Source organism: Pipistrellus hanaki (assembly GCF_964339955.1).
Source record: "Pipistrellus hanaki genome assembly, chromosome: 18".
Classification (NCBI taxonomy): Eukaryota; Metazoa; Chordata; class Mammalia; order Chiroptera; family Vespertilionidae; genus Pipistrellus; species Pipistrellus hanaki.
In genome coordinates, this window is record NC_140520.1 from 37,526,191 (window position 1) to 37,551,423 (window position 25,233).

Below are 25,233 nucleotides of genomic sequence, written 5' to 3' on the forward strand. Positions count from 1 at the left end.
TGGGACTGTTGAGACGCCTATTGTGCTAGCCAGGAGGTGGCGAGAAGATCCTGGTTTTGGGGTGGGGGGGGTGAGAGGTTGGGGGGGGGTGGGAGGGCAGGCAGAATGCAGTGAGGGGAGCTAATGCACTGGGCAGGCACCTGGCCCAGTGTGGGGCGAGGGGAAGGGCGGTGGCTGCGAGGTCCCAGCCCGGAGGCTGATGCATTTCTGATGTCCTTGGCACACTCTGAGGCTAGACCCAGACAGCCTGACTCCTCAGATACGCTCCCCAGACCCTCTCCGGAGGGACGGGGCCTTTCTCCCTGGAGATGCTCCCTGTCCTCCATGAGTCACACGGCCTGTCCCCGCCAGGCAGCATGGCACCAGGTGGGCATTCAGGAGATGCTGGCCTAACTAGCTCAGTGGCCTTGGTGAGTGGCTGAAGCCAGCGTCTCGGGGGCCATCAATGCGGAATCTGCTCTGCCCTCAGCAGCCCAGAGACAGAGGAAGTGAAACCAGGTCCCTGAGCTCCTGTCGAGGGGCCGTGTCCGCCCGGCGCCGGTGACTGAGTGCAGGAGCGGGGCCTGCTGCCCCCAGCTGCTCGGTGTGCACGCCTCCCGCTCGCAGGCGGCTGCTGCACGCTCAGCACCTCACAGCTGACCTCTAAACCCGGGTGAGGGAATTGCACTGAATTTGGCAGCCATTTGCGGGGGGTGGGGGAGGAGGACTTAAAATGTAGGTTTTACATGAAAATCGCTTGTGTGTGCATGCGTGCATGTGTGTGTAGACTCGCCTCGGAAAGCAGACAGTGCTTTGAAACTCGAGCCTGCGGCACAGCTCCCCGCAGTGGGTGACCCCAAGCCCAGGGGCACATTTGTATCCAAGATTCTGCTCACCAGAGCAACTTGGTGTGAGGCTGGAAGGCAGGTGGTGGTGGCCTTCGCTACTTAATTGTCGTTGGTAATAGTTCTCCCAAGCGCACCCCACGGATAAGAGTTTCAGGGAGTCCAAAGCCACACACAGCCCCTCTTCCGGGAGGATTCCCGCACGGAGTCTCCGCACCCACCTAAGGCGCTGGGCCACGGCACCCTGCGGGCCGCCAGAGGGCGACCCTCGCTGTGGGACGTGTCTGTGTGCCCTGGCAGAGCCTCACCACCAGGGGCCGTACCTCCTCTGCCCGCGAGTCCCACCGAGGGCTCTGCAGCACCCGCCCTTCCCTCTCGGTGTCCCTGTGGGAGGCGGAGGACGGAGACCACACCAGAGAGACCGGGCCTGCCCGAGGGCTCCCGCAGGCGGCTCCCAGGCCAGAGCCTCCACCCCGTGGGGCACGCCCACCGGATGCTGCTGATCACTTTGTTTCTTCTGAGCTGGCATTAATTTTAAAAAAATATATATTTTATTGATTTTTTACAGAGTGGAAGAGAGAGGGATAGAGAGTTAGAAACATTGATGAGAGAGAATCATCAATCAGCTGCCTCCTGCACACCTCCTACTGGGGATGTGCCCACAACCAAAGTACATGCCCTGACTGGATTCGAACCTGGGTCCTTTTAGTCCGCAGGCTGACACTCTATTCACTGAGCCAAACCGATTTCGGCCAAGCCGGCAAGTTTAAATTTCCCTCCGGGATCTCATCTTTGAGACCCTCACTCTCTCTTCTCTCTCTCTCTCTCAACATATCCTTAGGTAATGAAAAAAAAAAAAAAGTTTGCCCTAATATTGAAAGCACTAAAAGTGACGAGAAGGAAGAAGAAATATTGGACAATAAACCCATTTAATGCAGATCCAGTGCATTAAAAAGGAACAGCCAAACAGCCAGCACTCAGCATCACAGGGGAGGGTGGTGTCACGGGCAGATTCCCCGTCTCCTTAGAAACCTCCGCTCGGAGCCGCCCTGGATGAGACCAGAGTCTCCCAGGAGCCCGGCGGCCCTGCAGCCTCCGCTCGGTCTGTGACAAACGCCAGGAAACACAGACGTGAAGCTCCAGGGCTTAGAGGACGTTGGGCAACAGGTGCCGGTGTTGGCTGGTCCAGGTAGGCCCGCCCATCGACGGCGCTCCTCCTCCTGTGCCTTCTGCCTGGCACCGCTCACCAGCTCTGCCCCCGCAGTGAGCCTGTGCGCACCCTTGATGGGCGGTGGCCGTGTGTGCCCGAGCTCTGAGCTCTGGGCTGAGCCGCCGGTCTCGCCCCAGAACCCCGCCCGCTAATCCTCCCTCCTCCTCTGCAGCTTGGTCCTGGTCTCCTCCTGCCGGCGCCTCCAGGCCGCGATGACCGCCTCGTCCTCTGCAGTTTCCTCGTCTTCCCCGTCCGCGCTCCGCCGGTACCGCGCCCGCTGCCCGGCAGCAAACCGCCCTTCCTCTCTGCTCTCCCTCCGCGCCTTCTCCCCCTCCTCTTCAGACCGCGTGAAGCTCTGTGTGAACTTCCTCTTGGCGCCAAACTCCGAGAAGTCCGCCCTGCACGACTCCTCCGCGTCCTCCCAGTGCCCGGGCCGGGCCCAGTCCGCGCGCCGGGGCTCCGGGGCCTCCTCCCCGGCCCAGGGCTCCGGGCTGGCCTCGCGGGAGCCCGAGGCCTCCCTGAACAGGGCCCTGGAGAAGCGGCGAGTCTCCCGGCCCTCGCTGGTGGAGGAGGAGGAGAAGCGCGAGGCGCTTCTCACGGAGGAGCCGTCGGCCGCGCAGAAGGAGGAGGTGTCCCTCTCCTCGGACTTGGAGAACTTGTAGCTGGAGGACTTGCACCCCGACTCCCGGAGCAGGGAGGACCTGGTGGACTTGCCCCTGGAGCTCCCAGACCAGCTGCTTGGGGGAGGGGACCTGTCCCCCTCCCCGAGGCCGCTGAGCCACCTGCTGATGCTGCTGTCGGCCCCGGGGCCACTGCCGTCGCGATCGGAGACGCCCAGGGAGGAGCTGGCGTCCGTCTCCGGCCTCTGGGAGCCCCCGCGGGAAGAGTACTGGAAGCTGCCGATGGCGCTGTCGGCGTCCTCGTCTCTCTCGCCCGCGTCCCCGTCCTCGTCCTCCCTGACCTTCTTCTTCTTAAAAAGGGTGCTGCGCTTGTGGTCGGAGGCCAGCTTCTCCATCTTGTACTCAGACATCTTCTCCCTCAGCTCCATCTGCATCTCCCTCTCCTTCTGGCCCAGCTCCTTCAGGTTGACTTGGTCAGCAAAGAGGCCGTAGACGGGCTTGCTGGTCCCCCTCGCGGAGCTCCTGGCCCCCTCGGCCCTGGCGCTCGGCGTGCTGCGGCAGGACAGCAGGGACTGCGTATCGGAACCGGGTCTGGCCTGGCTTCGAGGCGGAAGGCCCAGGGAGGAGGCGGTCTGTGCGCTCAGCACGGAGACCTGGTCATCCCCGGGGCAGCCAGCGGCCGGCGCCTCCTTCGTGCTGGCGGCGGACGGGGAGCGCACCAGGAGCAGCATTTCATTTTGCTTCTGGGCGAGAGTCTCGCTGACGACGTTGGCGATCCAGTTCTGGATGCTGGCGATGGAAACGGTGTCTCCAGGCCCCACGGGTAGGTTAGGCAGCGGCGTGGAGGGGCCGGAGGCCAGGCATCCCCCTGTGTTGCTGACGGCCTGAGAGGGGTGGGAGCCGAGGCTCAGGGTGCTGAGGACTGATGCTGTGTCCCCGTCAGCACTGACCGAGGGGGCTGCGGGCCAGAAGGCAGACAGGGGGATGCTCCTGCCGGCTGCCGAGCCGTCGGCCTCCCAGCTGCCCAGGGACTGGCTCTCCTCCAGCGTCTGCCTGCTTCTCTCCAGCAGCTCCAGCCTCCGCTGCCTCTTCTTGGCCGCGGCCGAGCCCTCGTCCTTGCCGAGCTCCACCACCTCCTCCTTGTTCTCGCTGCCCACCTTCCGCTGGTGCTTCAGCTTCCAGGCCTGGTAGGCCGTCAGGTTGGCCTCGGGGCCGCCTCTCTTCTCCCGCTCGGCCTCCTCCGCGCCCAGCTCGCCGCCGCTGTCTCCCGCCTCCGAGTCCCTCTTGTGAAACCCAAACTGGATCCTCTTGACCCTCCACCTCTCGAGGGCCGTGAGCTTGTCCTTGTTCCTGCTGCAGAAGTTGTAGAAGGAGCTGGCCTCGGACAGCATGCTCTCCGCGTCGTCCTCCCGGCCCCCGCTCCCCGCCTCGGAGCCCGCGCCCGCCTCCGCTCTCTCGCTCCGGGCCCGGCACCTCCGGGACGCCTCCTTCTCGATCTCCAGCAGCCTCTGGTTCCACCCGTCCCAGGAGCTCTCCGTGGACACGGAGTCGGCGCGCTGCCGCCCTCCCCGGCTCTGCCGGCTCATCTCCAGCTGCTGCTTCAGGACCCGGATGTCATGGCTGCTCACGCTCTCCGAGGTGCTGGTCTCACTCAGGGTGTACCGGCGTCTCCTCCCCGTGAAGGAGCGGGCACTGCCCTCCTCCTCCTCCTCCTCCACCTCCTCCTGCCGCCCCCACTTCCGGTGCCCTTCTGCCTGGTACCTCTCATTGCGGCGCTGCCACTCCCGGATGATCCCCTCCACATCCTCATCCTCATCCTCGGGCTCATCCCCGCCCTGGGAAGAGGGGGCAGAGCCCCTGCCACCCTCACCCCGCGGAGCCTTGCCCTCCGGGAGGCCCTGCTCCCTCTTCCACTGCTCGTAGAGCTTCTCCTCCTCCTCCTCGTCGATGAGGGTGAGGGGCGCCGAGGCCTGGCTGGCCGCCGCCGAGGAGGAGCCGCTCAGGCGGCTGGCGACGTCGTCCTGCTCCTCCACCGTGAGGTCCTGCACCCTGGCCCCGACGGTGCTCCCCGCGTCCTCGGGCTCCTCGGCCCCCCAGGCGCCCCCCTCCCCGTCCCCCTCCCCGCCGCCGTCCTCGTCCCTCTCCTCCATCAGCCGCTTGTTGAGCTCGCGGAGCTGCCGGAGGAAGCCGTCGTTGGGGCGGATGGGCCGCCGCCGGCGCAGGGTCAGCAGGGCCTCCAGCACTGCCATGTGGTGGAAGATCATCAGGTAGGCCGCCACCAGCACCGCCGACCGGCTGACGCCCATCTCGCTGCTCACCAGCACCTTCCCTGCGGGGAGGACACAGGCAGAGCTGTGAGGCGGCACGTGCCGGGCTGGCTTCACGCCCCGTTTGATGTGCTGGCGTCACACGTGCACCTGGCCTCTGGTCTCTGTCCGTGCTCTGGTCCGTCTGTCCGGCGCAGGGTCAGACAGAGCCCAGGCACTCTGCGCACTGCCTGAACCTGGGCGGGAAGTGGGACAGAGTGGGGGAAAGGACTAACCCTGTCCCCACTGCTCTCGTTTCCCCTCCAAACCGGGCATCAGAGGGGGAGAAGGAAAAGAAGAGGGGACAGGCCGAGACCAGAGAACCCAGGCCACGAGGAGGAAGTCAGAGACGGGCACAGCATCCTTGGAGCTGCATCATTCATCACCAGGCTCTGCCGGTGCTTCCAGTGATGGGGAGCTCAGTACCTCACACACAGATTCACACACACACACACACACACACACAGACACACACACACACATCACACACATCACACACACACTTCTCACACACCACACATACCACACACACACACACACACACATCACACACACACCACCACACACACTTCTCACACACACACTTCTCACACACCACACATACCACACACACACACACACACATCACACACACATGCACATCCACACCCCACACTCACATATTCACACACACACACACTACTCACACACACCACACACACATCTCACACACACACTTCTCACATACCATAGACACCACACACACACACACACACACACACACATCACACTCACACATCCCACACACACATCTCACACACTTCTCACATACCACACACACACCATACACACATCACACTCACACATACCACACACACATATCACACACTTCTGACACACCACACATGCCACACACTCACTTCACACTCACACATACCACACACACATCTCACACACTTCTGACACACCACACATGCCACACACTCACTTCACACCCACACATACCACACATACATCTCACACACACACACTTCTCACACACCACAATACCACACATACACTCCACACTCACACATATTACACACATATCTCACGCACCACAGATGCCACACACACACCACACACATACACACCACACACACGCAACTTTTCACATACAACACACACCACATATACATACACACCACACTCACACATGCAACACACACAGAGAATACTCACACACACCACACACACACATCTCACACACCACACATACACACAATCACACACATACCACACACATATACACACATACTCGCTCACACATACACACACACTGATGGATGCTTCCTATGTCAGGGAGCTCAGTTCCTCACGCACCACACACATACAACACACACACTCACAAACCACACACACACACACACACACACACACCCCACACATACATCACACACACACACCAAATACCACGTACATATACACATCACACACACATACACACACTGCACACACACACCACACACATCATACTCACACACATCACACACTAACACATACACACAACCACATATACATACCACACAGAGACATATACACACATTGCTAGATGCTTCCTGTGACAGTGAGCTTAGTGCCTCACACATCATCCACACACCACACACACTTACACTCACACACACACCATACACATACACCACTCACATACACATTCACACACATACATACCACACTCATACACATACACACCACACATACATATAAACCACTCACACACACATACCACATACACTCACACACCACACATATACACCACGCACACCACACATACACCACACACACCATACACCCCACACACACTCACGCCCCACACACCCCACACACACCATATACCACACACACACATGCGTGCGCGCGCGCGCGTGCGCGCGCGCGCACATTCTCACCTCGCTCCACACTGAGATCTAACTTGGGGGCATCCCTTCACGTGTTAGGGCAGAGCATCACTCTCTATAGCAGACGCTCGGGGCTCCCCCTGGGACGATCTGGGGTCAACAATGAGCACATCTGCATGAACCAGGCCTTTTTTTCATACAAAATCTTCAGAACATCACTATCACATTCTTTGCTACATTTTACTCCTATTTTTCTGGTGATTCTGTGTCTTTTTGGTCAGTATTCAAACATCTTCTCATGTTCTCTCTGCATTTTTCACATTTCGATCCTCACAGCGATTTTAGGAGGACTCAGCCTCTTTGTCCCTGGTGTCTACATCAGGAAGCAGGAGCCCCTGGCCTGGGACCGGCCCGCAGTGCCATGGAGTGGAGAGGGGGCAGCGGGTCTGACTCCCCAGCCGCGGGGCCCTGAGCTCTCGGCCCGGTGCCCGCCCGCCTCCTGCACTCTGCAGGCTCCCGTGGGCTCCATCTGGGCCACAGCGGCACTCCCTCCCGCCCGGGGGGTCTCCAAAGCGGAGGGGGAGTGTCGTCAGGGTGCCTTCTCAGTGCCTGCCTTGTCCTTACCCTTCCTGCAGGACGGGCCCTGCACCCCTCCTCCCCGAGGGCTCCTCCACACCAGCCCAGGGCTGCCGGACAAGCCTATTCCCCTCGGGCCTTTGCTCTGGCACTTTCCTCCGCCAGCAGCGCCTCCTCAATGTTCCTCCTTGTCACTCAGCTCATGGGCGGCCTTGTCGACCTCCCCCTCCAAGGCTGGCTGTTGCTCCAACACACCGTCCCAGGTCCCCCCCCCCGTCCCCCAGTGTCTCACATCCCTCTCTCTTCTGTTTCATTCCTGCCCTCACATGGCAGATGCAAAGGCCGGGGCTCTGGGTGCGGCTTTCACCCCAGGGCACCCGTCAGCCCTCAATCATGACTTAGTGGACGAGTGGCGGTCCTTTCCTCCCCTCTTCTTACAATGACACCGCAACCTTCTCAGGACAGAAAACCAAACACGCAGGTAACTGCGGTCTCCCTCCGTCCCCGTTGTCTCCTCCCAGGCCAGCAGACCCCTCACCTCGATAGGTGAGCAGGGCCTCGTCCAGGAACTCGGCGGCCTTCCGGAAGTGCTGGGAGATGTCCACCTCGGGGAAGTCGTCCACCTCCACCCCCAGGTACTGGATGTCCAGGCCGGAGTAGAACTCGGGCCCGGTGTAGACGCCGGCGCCGTGGGCGGCGTTCAGGATGTGGGTGATCCCCAGCCTCTTCAGCCGGCCCTTGTTCACAGCCACGCTCCTGAGGACGAAGGGGCAGGGGCCGGTTTGTGCCAGAGTGGGAGCTGGGCAGGCGCGTCCCCGCGGAGAGGGGAGCCCACGCCGGGTCAGGAGGGCCAGCCGGCGAGCGCCCCTCCTCGCTCCCCCACAGGTGGGGCTCACTGCAATACCGTTCTAAGAGGAGCCAGGGACTTAGTCCCGCAGAGGAGAGGAGATACGGGGGCAGGCAGGGGAGGGCAGGATGGAGAAGAGAACCAGGGGGTAGGGGGAGAGGAAACCTTTGAATGGTCCAGAGATCTCTAGTTTAAAATCTTGCCTGTCTGTGTGGCTCAGTGGTTGTGTCCGCCCAAGAACCAGGAAGTCATGGCTCCATTCTCAATCCGGGCACATGTCTGGGTTACAGGCTCCATCGCCAGAAGGGGGCATGCAAGAGGCAGCCAATCAATGATTCTATTCTCTCTCATCATTGATGTTTCTCTTTCTCTCTCTCTCTCTCTCCTTCTCTCTCTCTCTCTCTCTCTCCATTCCTCTCTCTGAAATCAATAAAATTATATATATATTTAAAAATCAGGCAGTAAGTCCTGGTCTGTGTGCTCAGTGGTCAGAGTGTGAGCTTGTGCACCAAAGGGTCACAAGTTCAATTTCGGGTCAAGGGCACGTACCCGAGTTATAGGTTCAACCCCAGCCCCAGTCAGGGCACGTGTAGGAGGCAACCAATCGATGTGTCTCTCTCACACTGATGTTTTTCTCTCCCTGCTCCTCTCTCCCTCCCTCCCTTCTACTCTCTCTAAAAATCAATGGAAAAAATATCCTAGGTGAGGATTAACAAAAATAATAACTAAAATCCTAGGCCTTGGGAATAAACGCTCACCAAGACACAGAGAAGGCAGACAAAAATTACCATCACCTGAGTGTGCCGCCCGCTGATCTGGAATGCTGTGTTCTCCAAAGTTCTTTCACGCACATTATTTTGTCCTAGTAATGCACTTCGGTGGTAGACAGAGAAACTACTTTCATTCCCATTTGAAGATTGTAAAAATGAACCGAGAGCTGTCTGACTTCCCCAGACCGACTGGACAAAGAGACCGCGCAGGGCCCGGTGGCTTGAGCGTCCAGCTCAGAGCTCTTTGCTGCGGTGGAGGGTCTGAGGAGCCCCGGGGACAGGGCTGTTCGAGAAGGAGCCGAGGCCGTCACCGAGACCCTTCCTGGTGACAGAGCTAAGGAGAAGGCTCGGGACGCGGTGCCCAGCTCTGGGAATCGGGTTCTGGGCCTTGAGTCCAGGGAGGGGAAGAAGACCCACCACCCAAAGCTATGTTCTCACTGTCCTCCCGGGGCCCAGTGAGCCTGTGCTTCTGGAAAGAAGGTGACTACGTCAGAACGGCTCAGTCAGTAGCCAACGGATTGGCGACCTTCGGCCCACAGACCAGCTGTGGCTCCACTGAGGCCCCGGAAAGACACTGAGGGAATGGGACACGAGGGAGTGGTTTTGAGGTTTGTTCTGGAAACCGCTGATACACTATTTAAAAACAGCATTTATTTCTGATTATAACAACTGCAAACATTTACTCTGGGAAATCTGCTCAACTCAAAAGACCCTAAAGAAGACAATAAAGATCACTGTAGAACTATCTCCGAGAGAGAAGTACTACTAACATTTGGTCATGTTTGGCTCTCATTTGTTGTCTATGCAAAAGCTATACACACACCTATCTACGTATTCTTCAGTTAGCGTAGCACACAATCTATATTATCACGGAACCTAATTAATCTTCTTACTGCATTGTGAACATTTCCGAATGTTGTTAATACACATAAAAGCCATGACATTAATGGCTCCGACTGTCCCCTTCTATGGTTGAATGGATGTTGGGGGACAATGGTGAGGGGGTTATGCTGGCACTACTCCAGGCAGGCAGGGAGGCCCCGAGAAGGCACTGGAGGGGGAAGGCTCTGCCGAGAGCCCTGGCAGGGGACTCAGGGTCATTGGGCCAGCCTTTGCCCTGCTGACCTATAGAGGCGAGGGGACCCTAGCGTGCAATAGGTGGGTGGGGCCTTTCACCAAGGCGAGGCTGGGTGGGTGGTCAGCAGCACCAGGTTTCTGGATGGAGCTCTTGGGGCCTTCGGTGAAAGTTGGGGGCAGGCTTCATCTCTCTCGGGCACCACCCAGAGGGCGGGGGACAGGGCCTGTGCCCGGCAGTGAGACTCACTTCTCTGCGATGAAGACGTTAGGCCAGACCTCATCCACCTCGTTCCAGGGGGCCTCCTGGCGGTCCTGGACCAGGGCCCGCTGCAGGTCCAGGACGCAGGGCGTGTTGTACAGGCTGGTGTCGTCCATCTTCTCCCGGACACGGTGGTACAGGTCCTCCATCAGCAGCTGCTCAGCTGACTCCAGCATGCCCGGACACTCTGCCTCGGCCCTCACGCCCCGCGGCCCGAGTTCTAGGGGAACAGGCAGCATTCTCGTCAGAGCTGGGACAGCACGGCTCCCTGCTCCGGGGGAGAGCCCACTCGTGGCCAGTTTCCTGCCAGGGCTCTGGGCATGGGCGGAAACGCCTGCAGAATCTTCCAGGAAGGACCTAGGGGGCCCAGGGGCCCTGCATTGGCCTGGACACTTTGGCCCAGACCAGGGCCATGTAGGGAACGGGACACCAGCTTCCCTTACACCCCCCTCAGTTCCCGAAGCTGGCTGACACCTTAGTCAGAGGTCCTTAGTGCCTGGTATACATCCGGTGCATACTTACACCCCCCAGGGCGCCATACAAAGCAGAAACCCTGACTAACTGAGTACATGCATGTGCATGTATCTGCATTTCACATGTAAGCCTGTGGCTGGTTTGACTCCTCTGCACATGCAATGCAGACGCCCTGGGAAAGCGACACCGTCCGAGGCCGGTGTTGCTCCATCGCATTCAGAGGGCGTGTTTATACTGGGTATTGTCTGCTTCCCGCCTGGCGCGGAGGCTCCTGTCTCCCGGCCCCCCGCAGGTGGCCTTTCCTGCCAGAGAAGCTCAGATTCCAAACAAAACCAAGTGCTATTCACCCCATCTCTAGTGAACCTTGGCCTCCTCCTCCTGATCCATTTGCTCCCAATTTATCAAATCTGGGGGTGGGGGTGGGCAGGCAGGTACTTCCTTTTGTGAGAAGGTAACAGGAGCCCTGGCTGGTTTGGCTCAGTGGATAGAGCTTTGGCCTGCGGACTAAAGGGTCCAGGGTTTGATTCCTGTCAGGGCAATGTCCGGGTTGCAGGTTCGATCCCCAGTAGGGGGCATGGAGGAGGCAGCTGATCCATGTTTCTCTCTCATCATTGATGTTTCTACCCCCACTTAGCAGCCAAAACACTGAATGTGAGAGTAGGGAGCAGTAAGTAGGAAAGGGCGTTCTCTGTGTTGGCCACGACCTGCCCGCACCACCTCGCCCTGAGGGAAGAGAGCGGACCCCACTGGCCGGTAGACTTGGCCCAGCCCTGAGGAGGGAGCAGGAGTCTGTGAGCTCTCTCGCTGCTCCAGGTCTGAGGGCGCTGTGAGTTCACTTGCCACCAAGATGCTGTCAGTCCTGCGGGCTGTGGGCGGAGCATGCTCCTGAGGAGCACCTGTCCCCCAAACCCCTCTTCCCTTCTGTCCTCTAAACCAGTGTTTCCCAACCTTCTCTCATGATGAGAATCACCTGGTGGAGTTGTTAAAACACAGATTCCTGAATCCCAACTAAGAAGTGCTAAACTAGAATTTTTGAGAACATATAGGTAAAATTGCATACCTAACTTAGTGCTCTGTATATAACATCTGTGTTAGAGCACTAGTTAAGTATACAATTTTACCTATATGTTCCCAAAAATTCTAGTTTAGCACTTCTTAGTTGGGATTCAGGAATCTGTGTTTTAACAACTCCACCAGGTGATTCTCATCATGAGAGAAGGTTGGGAAACACTGCTCTAAACCATCAGACCAGCCACATCCTTGCAGCAGTCTCAGCTCCAATAGTCTCATCTCCATGCCAGGCAGCAAGAGGAGAGCTCTGGCTCCCGGGCTCTGTGCTGTTGAAAACGTGTGTGGGTCTTGCCGAAACCGGTTTGGCTCAATGGATAGAGCGTCTGCTTGGGGACTGAAAGGTCCCGGGTTCGATTCCGGTCAAGGGCATGTACCTTGGTTGCGGGCATATCCCCAGTATGGGGTGTGCAAGAGGCAGCTGATCGATGACTCTCTCTCATCGATGTTTCTAACTCTCTATCTCTCTCCCTTCCTCTCTGTACAAAATCAATAAAATATTAAAAAAAAAAAGAAAAAGAAAACGTGTGTGGGTCTCATGATGAAAGGCCAGGGATGGGGTCCTGGCCCCCAGCAGTGGATCCCATCGGAAGCCAAAGCCACCGAAGTGGGAGAGACCTCAGGCCAAAGTGAGGAGGAAGAGGAGGAGAGAAATTCTAAAGATTATTTTCCCAAAACTGATGGGAGGAAGGGTGACTCCACCCAGTCAGGGTGAATGAAATATGGTATGTGTTCTCTCCTGGACTCACTGTGTGAATGGTGACGCCTCTCCCCACCCCTGTCCCACCTCCTCCCCAGACACACATCAGTCCGGAGCCATCTCAGCCCCAGACGGCCTCCAGGGCTCTGCGTGCTGCAGCCCTTCCATGGCTCTCCGTCTGTCTCTAACTCGAGCCGCCTCGGGACCTGGAGGCAGCAGAAAACCTGAGTGGGGGGTAAGGGCAGGTGGGGCCACCTCCCTGTGCCCTCAGAGCACTGTTCACACGACAGGACCTGGCACCATGATTCCCGCCTCTGGCCTGCGAGGCTTTGGATCTGCTCCGCTTCTGCGATGGAAGCGTCCGAGAAGCACATTGACACCTTCCCGGCCCGGCCCTGCGTCTCAGTGACCCAACAGGGTGACTCCCCCCCCCCCACGGGCCGCTGCCGGCCTTACCTTCCCTGATGATCCGCTTGGCGGCCACGGCCGAGGAGAGGTGAATGGGCTCCATGAAGATGCTCTCGGTTTCCGCCTCCGAGACCACCGAGAACCTGGGGGGAGAGGGACGCCCGTGAGACGGCGCTGACGGGGGCCCCTTCCTCAGGAGAAAGCCGGGGTTAGCCACAAGGGGGCGCTGAGAGGAGGGGGTGCTTCCTGTTTGGGGGCCTGAGGTTGCGGGGAGTGGGTGCCGAGCTCGGCGTCCTCTGCTCTCGGACCAGGCGGCGCGAGCTGATGGTAGGGACATGACTGCCAGGCCGTGGCTGGGGGCCCACCTGAGGCGGCTGGACTTTCTCTATTGTTCCCACCTTGCGCGCCCTGCTGCCCGTGGTTTCCTGTCCCCCATCCTCTGCTGTCAGTACAGAGGACAGGCCTAACGGTGCCTCTGCCAGGCCTGCTGGGCTGGGCGCGGGAGGGGCCACCATTCCCTCTGCCCTGCCTTATCCCTGCTTGGGAGGGAGGGGCTGATGCCCTGAGGAGGAGGCTGGCCCAAGTGGGGGGCAGGGCGGGAAGACGTGCTCCCCGCCCAGCCTCATTCTGACACAAGAACTCACGGGTTAGCCTGAGCCCAGGGACGTCATAAAGCAACTGAGAGACTGGCAGGGACAGGGAGAGACAAAGAGAGAAACATCAATGTGAGAGAGACACATCGACTGGCTGCCTTCTGCATGCACCCTGACAAGGGCCAGTAATTGAGCCTGCAACCAAGGTATGTGCCCTTGACTGGAATGGAACCCTCAGTTTGCCAACACTCTAACCACTGAGCAAACCAGCTAGCGCATAGCTGGGTGTTTGATGAGGGCTGGGTTCCCAGGAACCACACAATATCTTGCACAGAGTAAAAGCTTCATAGATCCTTTCTGATCCTCGGACTGGTCTTGTCTTCAGTAGCACCACACTCACGGGGACAGGGCAGTTGCAGTCATTAGGACAAGTTGACCACGTGGTGGCCGCTGGCTCATTTCACCGGGCTGCCAGGAGCAGCGCCAGGCCCTGGATCCGTCTGGCCATGCTCACTCTGCCCTCCTGAGGCCAAAACATGCATGCGCAGTCACAAGCTTTCTTATGGTGGAGTACAGGGCCCAGCCCTGGGACCCTCCTCAGGTAGAGAGATGAATCTGCATCCCCTGCATCTGGGTGGTCTTTTGACTGCTTTCCCCCGTAGAATATTCTGGAGGCGACACTGGGCCTGTGTCTCCTCCTGGCTCTCTGCTCTCTCTGGAAGCCCGGAGCTGCGGGAAGGCTCTTGTCAGCAGTCCCTGCGGGCTCCCAGCCCACAGCCGGCCGTGGACGAGCCTCTTAGAGGTGCAGCCTGCACCCATTGCCCCTCCTCCCACAGCGACACCACGAGGAACACGGACAAGCTGCCCGGTGGAATCCTGCCCAGATTTCTGACTCTCAGAAAAGGGAGCAAAACCACAGACTTCAGTCATTGTGTGTTTGGGTAACTTGCTAAGCGATACAGAGCCTCGTAAATGCCAGAGGCACCACGTGTCTGCAGCTGAGGAGAAAAACGAGTGACCCCACTCTGGGGACAGCCTGGTCCCTCTGTGCACGTGGCTCAGGGCACTCTGGTGATTCTCAAGTATCAACATCTCACAGAACTACAGTCAGAGCCTCAGATTTTATATAAGTGTGAGTCCCATCTCCATTTCAGCAATATTTATTAGTAATAAAAGTTAATACTATTAAACAATATTACTTAAAATAACTAATATTGTTTATACTACTGTTAATTAAATAATTGGCTTATTAAGGGTCAGTATTATGCAATGAGGCTTGTGGGGAAAGAGCAAGACAGATCCCTGCAGGTAATGAGCTGGGGATTCTTCTTCCTATGGGATGACAAGCCACTTCTTCCAGACAGCACCCCTTGCTCCCACCAGGTGTTTTCTTTTCCTCTGCGGCCGCCAGGGCTCTGCATTCTGAGGAGGCGTTCTCAGTCTGTGACCACCCTCCGCCAGGGCTCTGCATTCTGAGGAGGCGTTCTCAGTCTGTGACCACCCTCCGCCAGGGCTCTGCATTCTGAGGAGGCGTTCTCAGTCTGTGACCATCCTCCGCCAGGGCTCTGCATTCTGAGGAGGCGTTCTCAGTCTGTGACCGCCCTCCAGGCTCGGGCAGAAAGCCGAGGAGACAGGGAGAGCCTCACCTGCAGGAGTGCAGAGGCCGTGGGAGGACTCAGCAGGTGGCGTCAGCGGGATCCCAGCTGGGACTGTCCACCTGCGGGCCCTCGGCCAGGCCATTTCCCTTTATCAGTGTTGACTTCCGACGGAGTGGCCTGGGGTTAAGTGCTAAACGGGGAGCTGAGTGTCGCTCCCACACCTGCCTGCATCTCGGAGGCTGCGGCTTGATGAGGGGCATTTCAAAGCAGAAATGATGAAGGGCCTCGCCTTGTGGCGGCTGGTGCAGTGAACTCCTCAGCAAACCTGGGGAATGACATGACCCAGGACACCAGCGAAGGGCCCCTCCCGCCCTGCACGTGTGTCGGCTGCTACGGTCAGTAGAGCATCTGTGTTGTGGTGTGTGTGTGTGTGTGTGTGTGTGTGTGTGTGTGTGTCACAGGCTCTATGCAGCTATTGCAGGAGCGGAGGACCCAGAACCTGGTGGTCATGAAACCGTTTTGCCACCAATGCGGTTTAGGAGTCTGTAAAGATGGTGTGGGGGGAGGACCAGAGCCCGGGGTGGGGTGGGCGCCGAGGAGCAGACAGAGTGCCCAGAAAGGAGGAAGGAGGGGAGACTGAGCACAGCCCTGTGTCTATGCCAAGGTCAGGGAGACGGTGGCCCTGGCGGTTTTGATTTATGACCACCGCATCGCCTGCTCCCTGAGATGAGATGAGACGGCGCTCACACGGGGTGAGAAGCGGCAGGGCTGGCTGTTCACAGGACTGGCAGGGACCGCGGATCTAGGATCAATAGCTGCCTCCTCGTAGGATCGGGAAGCAACAGCTCACAGCCTTGAGGGTGAAGGGAGAAGCAACCATACAGCAAGCGGTTTGACGGGCGTCCGGACCAAGAGCAAAAGACAGTGCCGCTCTCTCCATAGTGTGCTTTTCAAACTGCAGACCATGGCCCAATCGTGGAACCTAAAATCAGTTCGCTGGCTTGTGCCAGCATTTGGGAAAAACAGGACCGCACCAGCCACGGCAAGGACCAGCATCAGGTGGTGAAACCTTTTTGTAAACGTGTGCACACCTGCACCCAAGCCCTGAGCAGCTGAGATGTGAATGGTATGGCTCATTGCTGTTTATAGTCAGCCGACTTTGGAAGCCGCAGCTACCAGGATAAGCCACTTGACAGGCTGTCAGGACACAGAGTCAGTGGACTTGGTCCTTCAACCCAGACCCAACAGCTGGTCCCTTCCTTTTAAGGAGCCTCTAAGAATGAAACGGAGGCAGCGGCCCAGGAGGAGGGTCTTTCCGATGTGGCTTTTGCAAAAAAGGAACAGGTTTTGGAGCTGCCTCTGAATGCTCATGGCTCAGGGAGAGGGACCACGCAGGCTCGAGAAAGAGCAGAGGCAGAGCAATCGTCACGGAAAGAAACGTTAAAGAGAAAGGGGAGCCCTGGGGAGCCATTTCCTGAGGACGCTCAGACCTGGCGCTCCACGGCCGGCCGCCCGCACTCCGGCCCGCGGACCTCCCCGTGGGCACAGCGCAGAGCCCAGCTAAGAGGCGTCACTGCCGGTGGCTAGAAATGCCACCTTGGGAGACGGCCTGATGGCCACCGAGGAATTCCAAAAAGCCGCAAAGCTTGAAAGCTCAGACGCAAAGCTTGAAAGCTCAGATCCAGAAAGCCAAAGCGAGAAATGGACTTCGACTCGGCAAGAAACAACAGGAAACAGAGCCCTCGCCGGTTTGCTCAGTGGATAGAGCGTTGGCCCAAGGACCGAAGGGTCCAGGGTTCGATTCCGGTCAAGGAAAGAGAAAAAGGAGACTGACCCTCCTCTTTTACTCCCAGGTCTCACGGCTTCCCTTCCCAGCCAATAACCCAGAGGCTCACCACACCCAGGGGGTGGGCTCTTCACACCACGCCCAATCCCCAGGGCAATACGATGTATGTGCTGGCGTCACTTAGCTGGCGTACTGTTAATTAGACAGCTCGTCTGTTGTTCACACATCCTATATCCTCAGTCACTATGCTGCTCAAACCTTCTTCTGGCACAGAGGGACTTATTTCTGTGAAGCATGGATCAGCAGAAAGCCTGCGGGGTCACAGGACAGGCCTAAGCTTGATCTTAGTAGATGCTATGAAATAGTTTTCCAAATCATGGTACCAACTGACACGCTCACCAGCAATTTCACATCCTCATTAATATTTGCTATCGCTGGGCTTTCCTTGTAGATGGTCTGGTGAGTATGCAATAGCATTGAGTTGTAGTTTTCACTTGAATTTCTATTATATATTTTTGTTTTTAATGATTTTTAGCTTAAGTCTCGACTGGTCGGAAAACACATTTTGTATAATTTTAAGCATTAAAAATGTGTCAATAAATGAAGCAATGCCCAGGATGCAATTTGTTTCAGTAAAGGCACCATGTGTGCGTGATAAGAGTGTGTGTTCTGTGACTGTTGGATACATGGTGTATACATGCCAGTTAGATTAATTATGTTTACTGTGTTGTTCACACTTCCTATAGATATGTTTTTAATTTATTTACATTACAGCTGACACACAGTTATAATAATTCCAGGTGCACAGCATAGAGACCAGACAATCACACACCTTACAACGTGGCACCAGACACAGTGACACATACTGACTGTGCTCCCTGCGCTGTGCCATCATCCTGTGGCTGTTCATTGCCAGCTCTAAAACTTCCCCATCCTTACTGTTGTTTTATCTCATTCTATCAGTTGCTGAGCTAGATTTGTAAAAAATACACATTTGACTAAAATTGTGGATTTAAATAATCCTGTATTCAGTTCTGTCCATTTTCTTTTTCTTTCTATTGTACATTCTGAGGCTACTTTATTAGCTCATAGAAGTTGTAAATAATTATATCTCCATGCTGAAGACGGTTTGGCTCAGTGAATAGAGCGTCAGCCTGCGGACTCAAGGGTCCCGGGTTTGATTCCGGTCAAGGGCATGTACCTTGGTTGCAGGCACACCTCCAGTGGGGGGTGTGCAAGAGGCAGCCTGTCAATGACTCTCTCTCATTGATGTTTCTAACTCTCTATCCTTCTCTCTTCCTCTCTGTAAAAAATCAATAAAATATATTTTAAAAAATAATTATATCTCCGGGTGAACCGGACCTTGGATCATCATGAAACTTCCCTCTTTGTCTTCAGCAACTGCCCTCGGCTGATGTCAATACATGGCACCCTGGCCTGCTCTCCGGTCCTGTTGGCGGTGTCCCACCCTCGTGCTCTCCGTACAGCGGAACCTGGACACTCCTCCAGGGCAGGGTGGCGTCTATGCCCACCTTTCGATCCTTTATGTGACTTCGGAGCCTGCCTCTTTTTTAAAAAAATGTATCTTTATTGCTGATGTCCCCTTTTCCCCCTCATTGACCTCTTTTAGCCCATCCCTGCCCCCAACTCCTGGCCTTCACCACTCTCTTGTCTGAGTCTAGGGGCTGTGCACTCATGCATATACGTTCTTTGGTTAATCTCTTCCCCACCACACACACCCACCTCCTCTCTCTGCGATTCCACAGTCTGTTCCATGCTTCTATGTCTCTGAATCTATTTTGTTCACCAGTTTATTTTGTTCTTTAGATTCTACATCTGCGTGAGATCATGTGATACTTGTCTTCCTCCAGGCCCTTCCAGGTTGTTTCAAAGGGTAAGAGATCCTTCTTTTTAACAGCTGCATAGAATTCCCTGTTGTAGATGCACCACAACTTTTTATTCACCAATCTACTGATGGGCACGTGGGCTGATTCCAGATCTCAGCTATTATAAATTGTGCCACTATGAGCATAGGGGTGCATACATTCTCTCTGATTGGTGTTTCTTAGAAGTGGGGTCACTGAGTCAAATGGACCTAAATATAGACACTTCTCCAAAGTGGACATTCAAATGGCCAAGAGACATATGAAAACATGCTCCAAGTTACTAATCATGAGACATGCAAATTAAAATGACCATGAGGTATCGCCTCACACCTGTCAGGGTGTCTATCATCAACAAATTAACAAACAACAGGAGTCCTGAGGATGCGGAGAAAAGGGAGCCCTGGTGCACTGCTGGTGGGAATGCAGACTGAAAACAGTACGGAGTTTCCTCAAAAAGTTAATCATGAAGCTGCCATTTGGCCCAGTGCGGCTACATTTAAAAACTGTTTCACCCTGGTCTTGTTCCCTTGGATGCTAACTCTTGGAATTGAGTAACTAGGCTGTGAGAAAGCCCAAACTGGCCCCCTCAGCGCAATCATATGAAAAGACCATGTTAGGTGTCTGACCGAAGGGAGTGCCAAACCTGTGAAGATGCATCTACGATCCCAGGCCCAGCTGCGGAGTCACTCCAGCCTGCAGGTCATCCCCAATCCTCACATCTTTCCAGCTGAGGCCCCCAACATCCTTCAGCACAGGCGGGCCACACACTGTCCCTTGTCCAGGTTCCCGGGGCAAACGCAATAAGATGGCTGCTTTATGTCACTGAGTCTTGAAGTCATGAGCGATAGCAGCTGGAACAGTGTTGTGTAAACTCTCTCCCTCTAGTTACCTTTGTGTAGCTTTACACTGCGTGTCTCTTGTAAGCAGTATATAGGCTTTTCAGCCGAAGCCAGTTTGGCTCAGTGGTAGAGCGTCGGTCTGCGGACTGAAAGGTCCCAGGTTTGATTCCCGTCAAGGGCATGTACATTGGTTGCGGGCACATCCCTGGTAGGGGGTGTGCAAGAGGCAGCTGGTCGATGTTACTCTCTCATTGACATTTCTAGCTCTCTATATCTCTCCCTTCCTCTCTGTAAAAAATTAATAAAATATATTTTTAATAAATAAATAAATAAATAAATAAATAAATAAAAATAAATAAAAAAGCAGTATATAGGCTTTTCAAACATCAAGGCTCACAATTTTTTATCTTTTAATTGTAGTATTTAGTTTATTTGTGTTTAATGTAATTATTTATATATTTGAGTTTAAGTCTACTGTTTTCTTATTTCTTACTAGAGGCCTGGTGCGCAAAATTTGTGCATGGGGGGGTGTCCCTCAGCCCAGCCGGCACCCTATCCAATCTGGAACCCCTTGAGGGATGTCTGACCACCCGTTTAGGCCCATCCTACCAGGATTGGTCCTTAACAGGCAGTCAGACATCCCTCTCACAATCCAGGACTGCTGGCTCCCAACCTCTCCTGCCTCTGCCTGATTGCCCCTAACCTAAGGTGACCAGATTGTCCTGTTTTGGTGGGATAGTCCAGATTTTCAACAATTTTTTCCCACGTTCCACGGCATTTTAAAAAAAGTCCCGATTTTTGGAAAGATTGGAAAGATTGGAAAGATTCTTTCCAAAAATCGAGACTATTTTTTTTAAATGCTGTGGGACAAGGGAAAAAATGTTGAAATCTGGACTATCCCGCCAAAAGTGGGATGATCTGGTTACCTAACCCTAACCACTTCTGCCTACCAGCCTGATCACCCCCTAAGCACTCCCCTGACAGCTTGATCAATGCCTAACTGCCCTCCCCTGCCATCCTGATCACCCCTAACTGCCCTCCCCTGCCAGTCTGGTTGCCCCTAACTCTCCTCCCTTGTAGGCCTGCCCCCCCCCACCCCAAACTGCCCTCCCCTTCAGGCCTGGTCCCCCCAACTGTCCTTTCCTGCAGGCTTGCCCCCCCCACAACTGCCCTCCTCTGCTGGCCCAGTCACCCCTAACTGCCCTCCCCTGCTGGCCTAGTCCCCCCCAACTGCCCTCCCCTGCAGGCCGGTCCCTCCCAACTGCCCTCCCCTGTAGGCTTGGATCTCCCCTAACTGATGTCCTCTGCTGGTCTGGTCAACTCTAACTGCTCACAACTGCCCTCCCCTGCAGACCATCTTGTGGCGGCCATCTTGTGTCCACATGGGGGCCTATCTTGTGTCTTGGAGTAACGGTCAATTTATATATTACTCTTTTATTAGATAAGATCTTTTTTAGATAGGATGGTTTTTCTTATTATTTTCTTATTATTTTTGTTATTTTCTATAATTTCCTCTTCTTTCTTGCCTCATTTTGCATTGATTATATATTTTTTTTGAATATTTTATTGATTTTGTACAGAGAGGAAGGGAGAGAGATAGAGAGCTAGAAACATTGATGAGAGAGAGTCATCGATCAGCTGCCTCTTGCACACCCCCTACTGGGGACATGCCCTCAACCAAGGTACATGCCCTTGACCGGAATCGAACCCAGGACCCTTCAGTCCCCAAGCCGACGCTCTATCCATTGAGCCAAACCGGTCTCGGCTGCATTGATTATATTTTATTATTGTAGCTTCCTTTCATTAGATTGTTAGTTATACATTCTGCTATAAAACTTTCAACAATTACACTAGAGATTACACCATACATCCTGGACTTCCCCCTCAGACGCGGTGTTTCAGAAAACCTCTCAAGTGAGCATCGCAGAGCCGAGAGATGAGGCCCAGAGGGCACAGCAGTAAATTGGACGGACACTTCCATGTGAGGAAGAACTTTGGGTGTGGTTTCTGACTCAGGGAGGTGACTGGTCTATGCAGATCAGAAACCTGTTAAGGGATCATATGTTTAAAGAAACCATGAGCCTTAAAAAGTGGGCGGTACTTAAAAAAAGTGGGTGGTACAAGCCTTAGAACAGCCCATGGGCCCGCCAGTGCCCATAAGCAGGACACAGTCTGCTAAAGCCCTGAGTGACGAGCGCCCACTTATATCCCACCCCCCACCCCGCCCCCGGAAGCCTCCGCGCCCTGAGAAGCAGGAGCCCGCAAGACCCCAGAGGACTGAGGGAAAGTGAGCGGATTTGTGGGTACTTCAAGGTCAGGTGGCCTCGAGATAGTCTAGTTGGGACTTTGCTTCCTGTTTTACAGATAAGAAGACAGGCTCAGAACCAGAGTGACTCCTCCCACAAATGTGGTGGCAGAGCCACAATGGGAAGTCAGGCCCTGCTGTGATTCGTGGCAGACAATGTCATTGGGCATATTCACTATCACTACAGGGGCAACGAAGCTTTTCTTTGCTGTCTCATGGTTTTCCTAAAATGCCATGAAAATGTCTCACTGACATCACATGCATTCTCAGTGAGTTGATGTGCGAGAAGGTGTTAAATTGTCATAAAATAAAGGGACTCTCCAGGAAGTGCATCATGGGATGTGCGCTGGGCACACGCCCTTGCCCCCGTGGGAGAGACACAGACCAGTTACCGTGGTGCCGGGCTGGCCGCAGGGCCTCTCCCCGTCCTGCTGGCGACCCAGGCACCACCCTCAGCTACACGACAGTCACATCCTGCCCGTCCAGGTCGGGACCAGCATCCCTCCTCCAGAACCTCCATCCCCTTCCAGGTGCAGTGGTTCCTGCCCTCAGCCCTGCACACTGGGCCCAGGCCAGATCCTAGCACACTGGGAACCCTGCCCGCTGCCTCCATAAGGGATGGCATGTAGAGATAACTCAGCGACATTGCTGATTAGTGGACTTAGGGGTGACCGGCCTATTTGTCAGCATGCTCCCCGCCTCCCTCCCTCCCCCCACAGCGGTGCTTACTGGCTGGGCGAGGGGCTCCGCAGGAGGTACCGGGCCTGCACGGCCCTCACGTCTGCTTCGTCCTCTTCACTCGGGACGACCTGCTCCTCCTCGGGGTCCCCACGGGCCGCCATGGCACCTGTCAGCCTTTGTATGTTTGGTGAAAAAGGCAGTTGAGGAATCTGGTTTTGGGAGATTTGGGAGGGGGGAGGGTATGTTAGCGATGTCACCTCATTGGACCTAGGAATGGGGGGTCACCGTGTGCTAGCCCCCTCCTGGTGAGAAGATGCACGGGGGAAACCAAGTCACACTGGGCCCAGCCACTGTCACCAGGACACGCAGACTCACACCCTGGCTGAGAGGACCCATCTGGGGAGCCATAAGACTTACGGGGCAGTTTGGCTGCTTCCACAGATGCCAGCAAGGAAGCGGGGGAGGGAAGGGGGCCAGAAACTGAAGACAGTGGATTCCCCAGACCAGAGAGGTCTTTCTGTTGAAACATGGACACCCACCTGCGCACGCACATACACACTCTCTCTCTCTCTCTCTCTCTCTCTCTCTCTCTCTCTCTCTTTCTGCCTCTGTTCGGGGAGGGGCAGCTGGCCTCCAGGGTCTCTGGCCCAGGCACCAACCCCCAACCCTCCCCCAGCCCGTTCAGGAAGGAGAACTCCCTGGAGCTGGTCCCAGGTGGGCTGGCCCCACACCGAGGCCAGAGCCCATGGGACAGAGGAGAGAGGAGCACTCACCGTGGATCTGTGGTCTCCACACCACGGCGTCTCCCAGGACAGGGGGACCCAGAGGAAACGCCACAGCCTGACCAGTGAGTGGCCCTACGCTGTCTCCTCGGGCCTCTCTGAGGGGCAGGACAGCTGTCACAGGAAACCTGAGCTCCCTTCTAAATTTAGGCTCCGGCCCCACAGCAGGCATATCTCTGGAGAAGGAATGCAGGCTCAGACCCCAGGAAAGCGGCCCCACTTAACCCTTTCTGGGCCCTTTCCCCAGCCACTGGTGGCCAAGGGGGGATCTTCACACTTTTAGGTGGAGAACCTGAAAAAGTTTTGGGGGTTCTCTCTCTATACCCTCCCACCTGGGCATTCTCTCTCTCTCTCTCTCTCTCTCTCTCTCTCTCCTCTCTCTCTCTCTCTATATATATATATATATATATACACACACATACCCTCCCTCCTGGGGTCCCTCTGTACATACCCTCCCTCCCCATCCACCCATCCACCCACCCACCTATCTATCCACCCATTCACCCATCCACCCACCTACCCACCCATCCACCATCCACTCACCCACCCATCCACCCATCTATTTACCCATCCACTCATCCAATCATTCATCCATTCACCCATGTACCCATCCACCCACCCACCCACCCATCCACTCACCCACCCATCCACCCACCCACCCATCCACCCACCTATCCACCCATCCACCCATCCACCCACCCACCTATCCCCACCTATCCACCCATCTGTCTACCTACTCATAGGTATCTATGAATTACACTGTACTTGACCAAAATTAGCAATTACACAATTACATGCTTAAAATGGTCTTTTTTCCTGGCTAGGTGGAAGAATACCCAAACACGCTATCATGAAAAATTGGCTGAAGACACAAATGAGCTCACAGTTTATTAGGAGGAATGAGACCCGGGTCAAAAATAACTCAGGCATAAGTGTCCCAAGAGAGCTCCCGAGAGCGGGTGAGTTCTAAGAAGGGAGACAGGCCTTCGGCTGAAGAAATCAGGGAGGCCCTCACAGAAGAGGCCTTCCCTGAGCTGGCCTTAAAGGACATGTCGGATTGTAACAGCAGACACAGCGGGGAAGGAACTCCAGAGGGGACGGCGTGAACAAAGTCCTGGGGTAGGAAACCATGACTGCTGGGTGTGAAGAGATGTCTCACTTGGTCAGAGCACAAGTGACACATTATGAAGGAGACTCCTGGGGCGGTAGGCTGTGTTGGAGAATGAATACTAGAATATATACACCAAATACTAGAATATATACACCAAATACTGGAATATATCCACTGGGAGAACCCGGTGACCGCGACTGCCCTACAAAGTGGAGCCAGGTGGTGGGAGACGGGATTGGGAGCAGACTTGCTTTCCACGCTATTTCCCTTTGAGTGCTCAGAGGGATCAATGTGAAATCAATGTCTGCTGGCGCTGGCACCGGCAGAGGGAGAGCCCACTGCTCTTTGTCATTGAGGACATTCCCTTGTGCCACCCCCTGCCTAGAACCTCACCACACCTGGCACATGGTAGTTTTAAATAATTATCTTTTTAAATGAATGGGTTCCCTAGGGCCAAGGGCAGTGGTCGGCAAACTCACTAGTCAACAGAGCCAAATATCAACAGCACAACGATTGACATTTCTTTTGAGAGCCAATTTTTTAAAACTTAAACTCCTTCTAATGCCACTTCTTCAAAATAGACTCGTCCAGGCCAAGGTAGTTTAAGAAAGAGCCACACTCAAGGGGCCAAAGAGCCATATGTGGCTCTAGAGCCGC

The 25,233-nt window shown here is 55.5% G+C and overlaps 1 protein-coding gene across 5 annotated transcripts; it reads right to left on the minus strand.

Annotated features, from left to right (window-relative positions):
• Positions 1–1,734: 1,734 nt before the first annotated feature.
• Positions 1,735–23,672, minus strand: STYXL2 (serine/threonine/tyrosine interacting like 2). Of its 5 annotated transcripts, none has more exons than XM_084867020.1 (7): positions 23,457–23,672; positions 23,101–23,222; positions 22,732–22,857; positions 13,044–13,138; positions 10,334–10,565; positions 7,931–8,148; positions 1,735–4,983 (listed from the first exon to the last, which is right to left on the minus strand). In XM_084867020.1, the coding sequence occupies exons 3-7, from the start codon at positions 22,842–22,844 to the stop codon at positions 2,183–2,185; spliced, it is 3,459 nt and encodes a 1,152-aa protein (XP_084723146.1). In that variant the 5' UTR covers positions 22,845–22,857; positions 23,101–23,222; positions 23,457–23,672; the 3' UTR covers positions 1,735–2,182. The 5 variants fall into 5 exon arrangements, 4 of the variants coding, with proteins under 4 accessions (XP_084723146.1, XP_084723145.1, XP_084723147.1 ...); XM_084867019.1 differs by having other exon boundaries at positions 22,732–22,892; XM_084867021.1 differs by lacking the exon at positions 23,101–23,222.
• Positions 23,673–25,233: the final 1,561 nt, after the last annotated feature.